The sequence below is a fragment of the Zea mays genome, chromosome 6 (assembly GCF_902167145.1).
Source record: "Zea mays cultivar B73 chromosome 6, Zm-B73-REFERENCE-NAM-5.0, whole genome shotgun sequence".
NCBI classification, from domain to species: domain Eukaryota; kingdom Viridiplantae; phylum Streptophyta; class Magnoliopsida; order Poales; family Poaceae; genus Zea; species Zea mays.
In genome coordinates this window covers 134,069,585-134,082,663 of record NC_050101.1, presented here as the reverse complement: position 1 = coordinate 134,082,663, position 13,079 = coordinate 134,069,585, and the positions used below count along the sequence as shown (strand labels likewise).

The following is a 13,079-nucleotide window of genomic DNA, read 5'->3' as shown; positions in this document are numbered from 1 at the left end:
ATTGTAGAGGAATGAAAGACACTTCGAGTAGATCGTGGCGGAAATGAAGTTCATGTCTCAAAATACCCCCGCACTTCAAAGACAGCTTATACCACTGATAAGTATTGAAGTGCAAGTATAAAATCAATAAACACAGACAGACAGACAGAACACGACACAGAGGAGAGCACACAGACATGGATTTATCCCGAGGTTCGGCCAAGCCTAAAGTGCATGCCTAGTCCTCTTTGGAGTTGGTCACACCTTAGTTTGGAGTCTATTTCAACTCCTTCCTTCGTTTGCTTAGATCTGTCAGTGCGACAGATAGAGTCTCCACTATGTTGATGTCGGTTACAACGATGTCGTGGCTGCTTACAATCTTGTAATATTATTTCTGATGCCAAAACTCCGGTATATGATTGTATATTTACATATCTGCGATCTTAGTTGAGTTAATTTACCGAGGTCTTTCGGGATGCTCGGCGATCTATCGGGTTTATATGGGCTCAAGTATATTTAAACACTGTAGAAGCAGATGTTTTTGATACTTGTGGTTTTATAAATTGAACGGTATCGTCATATACAGTGTATCTCTTTTCTCTTTTTTCGTTTCTCTCTCACTATGCGGAGAAGTGTCTGAAAAAGAAAGAGAGAAGATACACAGGCTTACATATATAGTCCATATGTCAACTACGGTCCGTTTAGACCTAAGACCTAAACCAAACTAACATACTTTAAAAGTTTGTAAACCAGAATGACACAAACGACAGGTTTAAGTACCTAAAATATATTTTACTCAACTATAGAACGTGTCGGCAGCAGACACATCATTACGTATTAACATTAGATGATACGAATGAGGCATCTGCAGTCCAATACGATGTACGAGATACCATACCACCAGTAAAATGCAACAATCATGTATCATTGTTCAAAGATTTCAACATCATCGCCATCATCAAGAGACTGGGAAAATTTGCCAGACCTGCAGGACAACAGTTCTCTTCTACGTGCAGCTACAGGGAGTAAGAGTAAGGCTAACAGTAACGCCTCTAGGGGGAGGGGCCAAGGAGAAAATACGAACAATGAGACCAAAAAAACAGCAGTGCAGCTAGGCGGCTAGCGCACAATACACATGAACTGGCGATTTGGCAGGAGTTATTCGAGATGTCCACGGTCGGTCGGTCGTATATTTCTGCTGTGATGATTGGTGTGGCCCTTACAGGTACTTGAACAGCAGGCCACCGTGGGTGGCGAAGAAGGGGGCAAACACAAGGGACTCCACCGCCATGAGCTTGATCAGGATGTTGAGGGACGGGCCCGAGGTGTCCTTCAGGGGGTCACCAATGGTGTCACCTATCACAGCAGCCTTGTGGCAGTCAGATCCCTTGGGGCCGAGGGTCCTGGCATGCTCGCTGGCACCAGCCTGAAACAAGGAAAGAATGATGTTGAGGACAAAGTTAGCACTGACCATAGATGGTAAGACATGGCGTTCGACAAGAGTTTTTCAGAACATTCACCTCAATGTACTTCTTAGCATTGTCCCATGCACCACCGGTGTTGGAAGCAGAGATGGCAATCTGTCAAAAGCAGAAATCCATAAATCCTAGAACAAGCAAACACATTGAAGTGCACAAGAAGGCAAAGCACGCACCTGCACTCCAGAAACCAGGGCACCGGCAAGAACACCAGAGAGAGTCTCAACACCGAAGAGGGTTCCAACAATGAGGGGAGTGAGCATGACCAGAGCACCAGGAGGAATCATCTCCTTGATGGAAGCATCAGTGGAGATCTTCACACAGGTTGCATAGTCAGGCTTGGCAGTTCCCTCCATCAACCCAGGAATGGTGTTGAACTGTCTGCGGACCTCCTCCACCATCTTTAGGGCGGCACTTCCAACACTCTTCATGGTCATGGCAGAGAACCAATAGGGAAGCATGGCTCCAACAATCAAACCAATGAAAACCTTGGGGGAGAGGACATCGACAACCTTCACTCCAGCTCTGCTGACGAAGGCACCAAAAAGCGCCAGAGACACAAGAGCAGCTGAACCAATGGCAAATCCCTGCAAAAGGATACATATGAGTTAAACAACCAGGAGTGCAATGGCTCTTTTGTTGCATATTGTCTACTACTTCACCCATATGCATGTTAAAATATTGAGTGCATAACCTACAAACAGTGCCAATAATGGCAGTGGCAAATGAACAAGTTGAGCCATCAAATGAATAAAAAGTACTTTTACCTTTCCAATAGCGGCAGTGGTGTTGCCAGCAGCATCAAGAGCATCAGTTCTCTCACGGATTCTGTGACTCATTCCAGCCATCTCAGCAATACCACCAGCATTGTCACTGATGGGACCATAAGCATCAATAGCAAGACCAGTTGCAATTGTGCTCAGCATACCAAGAGCGGCAACTGCGATGCCGTACATTGCAGCAATGGAGAAACTGACATAGATGCTAACAGCGATAGCGAAAATCGGGATGATAACTGACTTGTATCCAAGAGCAAGACCAAAAATGACATTAGTGGCAGCACCAGTTCTGCAAGAATCTGCAACGTCTTGCACAGGACTGCCACAGAATAAACATGTTAGGATTATTAAAACACCATCACAAAGAAACGATGAGAAGAAAAAACATAATAGAGACTTGTAGGCTTTGAACCTGTATGCATTGCTAGTGTAGTATTCTGTGACAAAACCAATAATCAGACCAGCCCACAGACCAATTGCAACACAGAAGAACAAGCCCCTGCAAAGATATGGCAGTTGTCAGAAGACATTCCATCCTACAAATAAATAGCAAAGATTAACAGAAAAAAACATACCAGTTGGAGACATCCTTCTGAGTACCAAAGTTGAAGATGGTAAACTTAGCTGGAAGGGCCAACCAGCTGATTACAGCAATACCAACAGTCATCAGGACAGTGGAGATGATGAGCTGCTTCTTAAGTGCAGGCTCAATTTCTTTCACAGCCTTGACTTCAAAGAAATCAGTAGCAAAAAGGGTGGTGATCAAGCAGACAATGATACCAACAGAGCTAACAAGGAGTGGGTAGCACATCCCAGTGAAATCATGGTTGATTCCGAAAGATGAAATAGACGCAACAACAAGGGCAGCACAGGAAGACTCTGCATATGACCCAAAGAGATCAGATCCCATTCCAGCAATGTCACCAACATTGTCACCGACATTATCAGCAATCACCTGCAAAATAAGATTTAGAAGTTCAGGGAAGAAAATGGCAAGTAATAATGATTGTGTAGTTCCTAGAATTGTTTTAAAATGAACACTATATGCCAAGAAAACTTACAGCTGGGTTCCTAGGATCATCCTCAGGAATGTTCCTCTCGACCTTTCCAACAAGATCAGCACCAACGTCAGCAGCCTTTGTGTAGATGCCTCCACCAACTCTTCCAAAGAGAGCCATGGACGACCCACCAAGGCCATAGCCAGTGATAGACTCAAAAAGACCCTCCCAGTCATCACCGTAATACAACTTAAATACATTAATGGTGATGTACAGAACCACAAGCCCACTTGATGCAAGCAGGAAGCCCATAACAGCACCAGAGCGAAAAGCGGTGATAAAAGCCTTGCCAACACCCTTCCTAGCTTCCAGGGTAGTTCTGGCATTCGCATATGTGGCAATCTTCATGCCAAGGAAACCGGAGACCAGAGAGGTGATGGCTCCAAGCAAGAAGGACACAGTGCTAAAGAGTGCAGTGAACAGTGCAGGCTTGCAGTACTTGTCCTTGCTATAGGTGCAGGGCTGGCTCTTCGTGCTGAATCCCTCAACCGAACCAAGGAAGAGGAAGATCACAACAGCAAAGATGGACATGAAGATACCAACATATTGGTACTCAGTGAAAAGAAACGATGTTGCTCCTGTCCATAAAAGAGAAGACAATTTTAGATGTCAATCATATGGTTAGGATCACTAGGATGTAAGCTACAGACAATACAATGGCACACTAGTCTATTCAGAAAGAATAGCAAAACTACTGGTCCAGTTTTATCTTTCCAGTATCATCAAATAAATGAGTGATTAACACAGACTGACACATCCAACATCCATTTGTCAACCACACAGGGAAGTAAACAAACTAAAGGCCCCTCAACCAAATAACTCCAAAAGTGCTTATTTTCATGTGTCCCTGTCTCAACCATATAAAATAGCGCCTAACACCAAATTATGGGACATGTAACTGATCAGCACTACTGCACTAGACAATTGCTGATCTAAATGGGAAGCTCAGAGCGCAGTGAACAAGCGACACATGGGTGACAGATGACAGAGAATCCCCATCTCTTACCCAGGAACTTCCAGGTCTAGATCTACCTAGTGCACTAGAGACATTGGAGCCCTTGTATTGAGTAATGGTAGCTTATGTCAGCCAAATGGTGATCTGCCTAACTTGCTACGTTTTGGTCTACAAGAAAGGCACAAGGTAAGATCAGAGACCATGTCAACTGAAAGCCGCTAGGCATTAAAAGAACTGGGCTTTACTGCAGCACCGACACAGGGGCAAGAACGCCGCTAGGCATTAAAAGAACACTTCATCGCTAGATCCATCAGCGCCACTACAAGCATCTAAAGCCAAAGCCCAGATTCACACGTCCAAGGGGTGAGAAAAGGGATTATTTGCCAGCCACACTTGGGACCCATGAATCGAATATAGCAAAACAACAGTAACACATCACATGAGCCCCCACTTAAAAATCCACGTTGTGGGACAGGTGCCAGTAGCAACCAAAAATATCATAGAAAATGTGCATGGTTTGAACTTTTGAAGGGGGTACACCAATTGGCAGCCCCCACAGAGGTACCGACACCCCCACGCAGATATTTGTCTTCCATTCCGTAAAAAACACGCAGACCGAGTTTCAGTCCTAATAAAATCATGATTTTGTGCTATCTACGCGGTAGCTATGACATTTGAGCTCACCCAAGCACCCAACCTAATGATAGGAACTTCACCGCCATCAGCGTGAAATCCACCAAATAAACGAACGGATAACAAAAAAAAAAGTCCCGACCTACTAAAAACGGCATCTACTAAAAACGTAAACCTCTGTTGGCAAACGCGCCAGAGCAACATGAAATGAGCGGATCTAAGCGAACTGAGCGGCAGCCCCAGATCTGAGGAATCCCCGGCCTCACCTTCGGAGATAGCGGTCTGGATCTCGGCGCACTTGACGACGACGTTGTGGTCGTTGAGCCCCTCCTCCTCCTCGATGAGGTAGTCGCCGTAGCCGTTCTTGCTGCCGCCGGACGCGGCTGCAGCCGGGGAGAGCTTCACCCGCGACACGAGCACCCACTGCACGACGGCGAAGGCGATGCCGATGACGGCGGCGACGGGGATGAACACCTCGGTGGCGAGCGCCGAGAGGATCGCCATGGCGGCGACAAAACCCTAAACTCTACGCGGGGAACGCACGAAGGCGAGGGCGGCGGCCGTGTGGGAGACGCGTCACGCTCTCTGCAGCTCTCTTCCCTGAGCTCGGGGCGCGTGTCTTATATAGCGGGGAAGGTGCATGTGGAAGGGGAGTGTGGAATGGATGGAGGTGGCCAGGAGAGAAGGGGCGGGTCGTGAATGCGATTAACTTGGAAGGGTTAGGTGTAAAAGCTGCAGGCCTGTGTGTCAGTGTCTGTGGGCTGTCCTGTTTTAGAGCCTTTTGCTGGTGGGCTGGCCCGGGATGGCAGGTGGGCTCAGGGGATAATATATTTCTCTTCTTCGGTACACTATGTGCTCGTGCGTTGCCATGAGATGTGGAGCATAAGAGCGGCGTCTAGGTTACAAATATATTTTTTGTTTATTTTTAAACACTAAGATATATGTGGTCTGTTGATTAGTCCTAAATTTCTATAGCATAGGGGTGTGAGTTCAAGTACTTGTTCTGTACTATATTTTGCGGACGCTGGATGTGAGGAGGGTGATGAATTAGCTAGCTTGTTTACGGATCCAACAGGAACGGGCAGAATTAGCTGCATATTAGGAGTATATCAGTGTTTTTCCCTGTGGCTATGCTGCTGCATTGTCGTAGTGCGGCGGGGAAAACAGAATTTGGCTCCACGCGTCGAGGGTCTGCTACGGTGGCAACACAACGCGCGCATGGCATGGAGGCCAGAGTCGGGCCTGGTGGTGACATGTTTCAGGCTTAGTGCACACCTGTCCCGTGCAGCCATCCTGGACGGCGGTCTCTCTCACGCAGACGTCAGCTAAACGCTGCCCAGCCCAGCTGCTGTAGGCAGAGAGAAAAAGACGGGAACCCACAACAAAGCTATGCAAACCAAACCGTGTGCTCTGTTTCGGCCGACTCGGCCACGAAAAGAAAACCCCGGGCGCCACGCGGAAAACCACCGGACGACCCGACGCTTATCGCCTCCGCGCTCCGCTTTATTATCAAAAGATCCTAGCAGCACAAGCTGCCTTGCCCTTCGGTGATCACAAGGACAGCATTCGAGCAGCAGCAAGACGACGCAGGTTCAGCGACCGGTTTCCACGATGTGCCGCGCCACAGCGATAGAGGGCGGCTTCCTCCGCCCGCCCCCGTCCCGGCGCCTCGACGTCCGCGCTTTCTACCTTCGCCTCTCCTCCTGCTCCGCCACGACGCCCGCGGAGCTCACGTTGGCCTACCACCCGGCCATCGGGGGTGCGGCGCAGGGGCTAAACGGTCGCGCGCTCCCGCCAGCCGCGCCCGCCAAGGTCACGCTCCGTCGGGTCGCCGCCGCCGAGGGCGCGCGGTTCAAGGTGCTCGTCGCCGCCGGGGAGGAGGTCGCAGCGGAGGGCGTCTTCTCCGCGCAACGCGAGGGGGTGTGGCACGTGGAGTGCCGTGGGGCGCTAGCTTCACCGAAGGTGTGCGTGGCGGAGGTGGTGGTGCTCGCGGAGGGCGGTGTGCTGATGCAGGACAGGGCCCGCGCGGCCGAGCCACCCGGCTGGAGGGGATACCGGAGGAGGACGCCACCACGGGCCTCTGCGTCTGGTTCCGCTGCGAGTGCGACGACGACGGGTGGGAAGTGGTCGGGGACGCGGAGGAGGAGGAGTAGGAGGTCGAGATGGAGAAGGTGCGGTGGGCGATGGAGGTGGGCCGTGTGCCTCGGCGTTGGCCTCTTCGCCACGGCCGCGTGCTTTCTCTACGTCGGTGTGGGGCCGTTGGGCCATCACGCGCGGTAGGCGGAGGCGGGGGCATGGCCGCGCCAGGCGCCCACACTGCATTCTTAATTAGTAGTAGGGATACAGTGGAATATCTGGATCAAAGGTAAGGGAGTGAGCTGGCACTGACGTGTCTTTTGCTTTCAACGTTGGATAAGCTAATGAAATAATAATCTTGGATACTGCATTGGCAATGTGTTTTACTCCTTCTTCTTTGGCAGCAGCAAGGAGACGACGACTTGAGAGAGGTGGCAAACTCATCATCCTACGGCCTCACTAGAACCGGATAAGACATAAAACTCGTAATGAAATTTTACCAAGATTACTTTGTTTTTTGCAAAAAAAATCATATTCCAAAAAGACCTTAATATCCTTTTGAAATGAACAAGGCACCAGACAATGGTATATCTATACTATAAAAGATCTATTTTTTTGAAAGTCTTCTAGAGAGGAGTGAATAGGTAAAACCTGAAATTTAATATTTAATACAAACACTTTAATCCCCAGTTAGGCTTAGAACGAGAAGTAATAGAATCAGAGTAAGGAAGAGTAGTTCTTCTTGCTAGTGTTGCTCTTATAATTGCATAATTAACTTGGGAGCAACACAAATTTGATTCAAGTCATGATCAAGCAAGAGAACTTAGAGAGGAAGATGGGAAATCAAACCGCAAGCAAAACAACACAAATGAACACGACGATTTATTTACCGGAGTTCGGTTTCCAAACAAAACTTATGTCTCCGTTGAGGTGTCCCTAAGGATCAGGTCGCTTTCAACCCTCTCAAGCGATTTTAAACATCAAGCTTGAGTCCTCTCTTTTTCAATCAAAAGACCTAAGTCTCCATGAGGCACTTCACACGTTGAAGCCTCTCGCTAGCCTTTACAACAGATGTGAGTTAAAACTCGATCACAAGAGCATAAGAAAAAAGCAAACGAGTTTTCCAAAAATGTCATGAGAGCAATTCACAGTGACAATGACACAGAATTTAAAAATACTCATTTTGAGACCTTTTGTGCTTCTTTGGGACTTAAGCATCAGTTTTCCTCTCTGTATGTGTCTAAGCAGAATTTCATTGTTGAACACAAGAATCAGACCCTTGTTGAGATGGCTAGGATGATGCTCGATGAGCAGAGGACTCCTAGGCATTTTTGGGCCGAAGCAATCAACACTGCTTGTGATGTGTCGAACTGCATATTTCTTCGAGCCTTCTTGAACAATACTTCTTATGAGTTGTGGTTTGGACAGCCACCCAAGGCTAGCCATTTTAGGGTGTTTGGCTACAGATGTTTTGTGTTGAAACAAGGAAATTTGGACAAATTTGAGTCTCAATCTTCTGATGGGGTTTTCTTAGGTTATGCATTACATTCTCGTGCTTATCGTGTTCTTAACCTAGAGACTAACCACATCATGGAGACTTGTGAGGTTACATCCGATGAGACTGCGCCTTGTCTATCCCCTGTCTTTAAGCCTATAGGTCCAGATCAGATGGGACAAACCATCTTTGTGGAGGAGGGGCACGATGACGCAGATTGGGTAATCCCGAGCCGACTCCACCGGCTGCCCCATTCGAGCTACTTCCACTACTTTGGCTGATGGACCTAACCCCACTTCTTCCACCACTTAGGGTCCGCTCGAGCTACTACCTGCTGAGACTGGAGGAGTTGAGGCTGTTGTTGAGGAGGAGGCCACCTCTTCAAGGATGACTCCACGGCATGTTCAACGCGATCACCCTCCTCAACAAATGATTGGTGGGATTGATGAGTGAGTCACTCGCTCCATGTATCAGCAGATGTCCCACTTTTCTCACTTAGTTTTTGTTGTTTCTTTTGAGCCTCAGGATGTTGGACACACTTTGTCTAATCCTAACGAGGTCAATGATATGCATGAGGAGCTTGAAAATTTTGAGAGAAATCGGGTTTGGGTTTTGGTGCCACCTCCTTCGAACTTCTGTCCCATCGGTAAAAAATGAGTTTTCAAAAACAAATAGAGTGAGGATGGGTTGGTAGTGAGAAACAAGGCAAGGTTGGTAGCCCAAGGGTTTTGCTAGAAAGAAGGTATTGATTATGAGGAGACCTTTGCCCCTGTCGCCCGTTTAGAGGCCATTAGGATTTGTTTAGCCTTTGGTGCTTTAAAGGGTTTTGAGCTTTTTCAAATGGATGTTAAAAGTGCCTTTTTGAATCGGTATGTAGAGGAAGAGATCTATGTGAGGTAACCCCTTAGTTTTGAGAGTTCCAAGTTTCTAAACCATGTTTTTAAATTGCAAAAAACTTTATATGGTTTGAAACAAGCCCCTAGAGCCTAGTATGAGCTTTTGAAATCTTTTCTGCTTCCTAAGGGTTTTAAAATGGGTTCTATGGACAAAACTCTTTTTCTCCTCAACCATGGCAGTGATACCCTTTTAGTCCAGATATACGTGGATGATATTATCTTTGGTGGCTCTTCTCATGTTCTTGTTTCCAAGTTTTTAGATCTTATGAGTAGGGAATTAAGATGAGCATGATGGGAGAGCTAAACTTCTTTCTTAGGTTGCTAATCAAATAGGACCAAAACGGGATCTTTGTACATCAAGGTAAGTATGCAAAGGATGTCCTGTAGAAGTTCAACATGGGCGAGGCCAAGACACTTTCGATGCCCATGTCCACCACGATGGCGCTTGATGCCGATGAGGATGATAAGCCCGTGGACCAAAAGGAGTACAAGAGCATGATTGGCTCCCTCTTGTACTTGACTGCGACGAGGCCAGATATACACTTTGCAGTGTGTCTGTGCTCTCGCTTCCAAGCCTCCCCATGCACTTTAGGCTGTGAAACGGATTATGAGGTACCTGCGCTTCACTTCTGAGTTTGGTTTGTGGTACTCTTCTTCCGTTCTGTATTTGTGCGGTTATTCAGATGCTGATTTTGTGAGATGCCGCTTGGAGCGCAAGTCTACTTCTGGGACTTGTCAGTTTTTGGGGACTTCCTTGGTTTCATGGTCTTCACGCAAACAGTCTAGCGTTGCTCAGTCTACCACAGAGGCTGAGTATGTCGTTGTTGCTAGTTGTTGCTCGTAGTTGCTTTGGATGATGGCTACCTCATAGGATTTTGGTTTGGATTTTCATCATATATCTCTACTTTGTGATAACACGAGTGTCATAAGTGTTGCCAAGAATCCAGTGTTGCATTCGAAGACCAAGCACATTGATGTTCACTTTCACTTTCTTCGTGATCATTATGAGAAAGGCGGCATCAATTTGCGACATGTTGATACCCATTGACAGCTTGCTGACATTTATACCAAACCCCTTAATCAATCTACATTTGCACATTTGCGAGGGAAATGAGTGCTTGCTTCCATTTTTGACTGAGGGCTCCATTTTTGGTTTTTATCATTTTCTTCTACTTTTCATGTAGATTTTAGTCTTTCTTTATTAATTCTTGTATTATATCTACATCTCATGTAGCAGTTTGAGCTTCACTTGTATAACTGTTAGATTGTAACTATGCTCCTAGTAGTATGTTCTGTGTGTATATGATGATGATATGGCATGCTTAGGCTCTCTTTGCTCATATTGATACAATTTTGTTGAGCTAAGCCTATTTTCATAATTGTGAACCTGACTGTTACTTGTTGAATCCAAAAATTGTTCACCATTGAGATTGTCCCCTAGCATGTGTAGGATGTGTTGAGATCCTTTGTGCTATCAGTAATATGCTAGGTGGCTATGTCTCATGCTTTGAGTCATTCACTGTCTTGATTCATTAAATTTGTGCTTGAATCAAAATCAATATAAGTGAAAATTTCAGAAAGATCGAGATGGGTTTGCATTTGTCACAACCTCTCTGTATTGAGCTTCTACCATTTGCGCTTTTGGATGAACTTGAGCAGGGTAGTGGATGATTAAAACTGGTGTCTTTAGCTTTTGGTTGCTTTTCTATATATGCTACACCCGATTGAAAAGTTAGACAATGACAATGCTTACAACCTCTTGCACTCATATGCTTTTGATTGAAATTTGTAATCCGCTGCAAAATCTAATAAATTTCTGAAAATTTCAATTAGTATCAATTTCAAATATGTTTCTAGCATGATGAGTGACCGCTGTTTTGGGTAGTTCACCTTTTTTACCTTGAGTGACACTTAGTTGATTTCCTGCTTACTATATGCGTAGTGATGTCTTTAGTGGTGAACTTCTCTTTTGATCTGCTTAAAACTGAATCAAAAAGCTTGCACTTCACATATCTTATGCATATGAATAGTTTGGGTGTTTGCTAGTACATGCATTTATTGCTGCACACATAGCGCAACACCACTTAGAGCATTTTTACACTCTGACTAGTGTACTCGTGAAGCTTATTCATTTTCTCCATTTTTTTCCTTTCTTTTGCATTCCTGCCTTTTCTCAAGGGGATTTCTCTTGTCTTGGGGGAGTATAAGTTTCTACCCTTATTTGTGATGAGTCCACTTGTTAAAAAGGGGGATAGACTTTGAGATTTTTCAGCCTCCAAACAAGGGGGAGAGATTTTTTGTCTTTCGAGCTTCCGCTGTTCCTATCATCAAATGGGGAGAGAATTTGAGTTTTTCAGCTTTTCAGCCTAGACTCCTTACAAGGGAGAGATTTTTGCTTTGGGAGACTCTTTGAGCATGTTGAGTCCTTTTAGTGGGGAGAGATTCTCAAGGGGAGAGAGACTGGATTTTGGAGCTTTTGCTAGTTGTGTTGAGCCATTTGCTTCTTTCTGGAGGAACTATCTTGGATTTCAGCTTTTGTGTTGGGTTTGTGCTCTGATTTGGCTTTATCTGCTGGCTAGTGGTGTTCATCCCTACTTTTGCCTCTTCTTTAGGACTAGCCTTTTTTGCTTGGTCGTGTTGAGTCCCATTTCTTTGGGGACCAATATTTGCTCGCTCCGGATGACCTATTTTGGCTTTTATCTAGCTTTTGGTCGTTCGAGTGAGTTTCTCTTCTTCTTCCTTCCTTCGGCTTATATACGCTCACATGGTGGTGTTGAGGTGAAGGTCATGCAGTCTCATGTTAATGGACTAGAAGCGGTGAAGGACGAGTGTTGGGTCTTGGTTGACGGACCGAAGCAGTCGAGTGATTAGTCGTGGTGGCTGACACCTAGGACACATACTCATGCAAGGATGAGGCGAGGTGGGCAGTGTTATCGACACTGTTGAGGACTGGCGGGACACGTGTCTAGGAAGTGGGGGACATGCACGCGGTCCGATACTCACAGCGGTTTGGTGGTTGAGCCTCAAAAATCCACCCTACTCTAGAATGGCGGGTTTTGCCGAGTTGGGCCTCAAAACTTGGCAGAGGCGGTTCTAGAGGGAATCGGTGGCGGCACGTGGTGGCATAGTGAAGGTTGCGTTGAGGTGAAGCAACTTCGTGTGGAGCGCGTGGCCGTTGGATCGAGAACCTAGAAGTTGGTCTATTTTGCCCCTGGCGGAGTGGATAAACTCTATGTAAATAGGGGTAGTTTAGGAATGGAAATAACCCTCTATAAATAGAGGCATAGGGCTGTTATTACAACTATCTCTTTGGCTTAGAGTTTTTGCATTTGTGTCTTTCCATTCCCTAGAGAGCTCTAGTTTTGTAGCTGGAGATCCACTTCGCTTTGGACTTTCACGTATGTGATTTGTAAGCTTCACCGTGTAATCCGAGGAACTATTGTCGGTTCTGAAAGGGAAATGTGCCCTTGGGCCATTTCTAAGTATTTTGGTGATTGAGTGCCATCACAAAGTGCTTAATGTGAATCTATGCCCATGGATGGACAAGTTGCAAATCACAAGTAAAGGTATGTTTCTAAGACTTAGTACATTGGTTTTGTGTACTAATATATTTGTCTAAGTGTTAGAAACAGAAAGAAGAAAAGAAAATAAGTGGAGAGTGGCTGTGTACAGCCAAAGACTGCTTCGGGCTGGGGCACCGGACTGTCCGGTGTGCACCGGACAGTGTCCG

At 46.2% G+C, this 13,079-nt stretch overlaps 1 protein-coding gene and 1 pseudogene across 1 annotated transcript; one reads left to right on the top strand and one right to left on the bottom strand.

The window, feature by feature from the left end:
- Positions 1–870: 870 nt before the first annotated feature.
- Positions 871–5,463, bottom strand: LOC101027208 (Pyrophosphate-energized vacuolar membrane proton pump 1). The gene is made up of 8 exons (NM_001279843.1): positions 5,149–5,463; positions 3,298–3,872; positions 2,812–3,191; positions 2,649–2,735; positions 2,225–2,555; positions 1,634–2,044; positions 1,500–1,559; positions 871–1,405 (listed from the first exon to the last, which is right to left on the bottom strand). The coding sequence occupies exons 1-8, from the start codon at positions 5,384–5,386 to the stop codon at positions 1,199–1,201; spliced, it is 2,289 nt and encodes a 762-aa protein (NP_001266772.1). The 5' UTR covers positions 5,387–5,463; the 3' UTR covers positions 871–1,198.
- Positions 5,464–6,493: 1,030 nt separating this feature from the next.
- On the top strand, positions 6,494–7,162 carry LOC109940540 (uncharacterized; annotated as a pseudogene).
- The last annotated feature ends 5,917 nt before the right edge of the window (positions 7,163–13,079 follow it).

What these genes read in the sequence shown, in the direction of transcription:
- LOC101027208 (NM_001279843.1), bottom strand. Translation starts at nt 5,386, where the DNA reads ATGGCGATCCTCTCGGCGCTCGCCACCGAGGTGTTCATCCCCGTCGCC. An exon ending in CAGAAGGATGTCTCCAACTG is followed by an intron (nt 2,736 to 2,811) that starts GTATGTTTTTTT and finishes ATATCTTTGCAG; the next exon opens with GGGCTTGTTCTTCTGTGTTG. An exon ending in CCCTGGTTTCTGGAGTGCAG is followed by an intron (nt 1,560 to 1,633) that starts GTGCGTGCTTTG and finishes TGCTTTTGACAG; the next exon opens with ATTGCCATCTCTGCTTCCAA.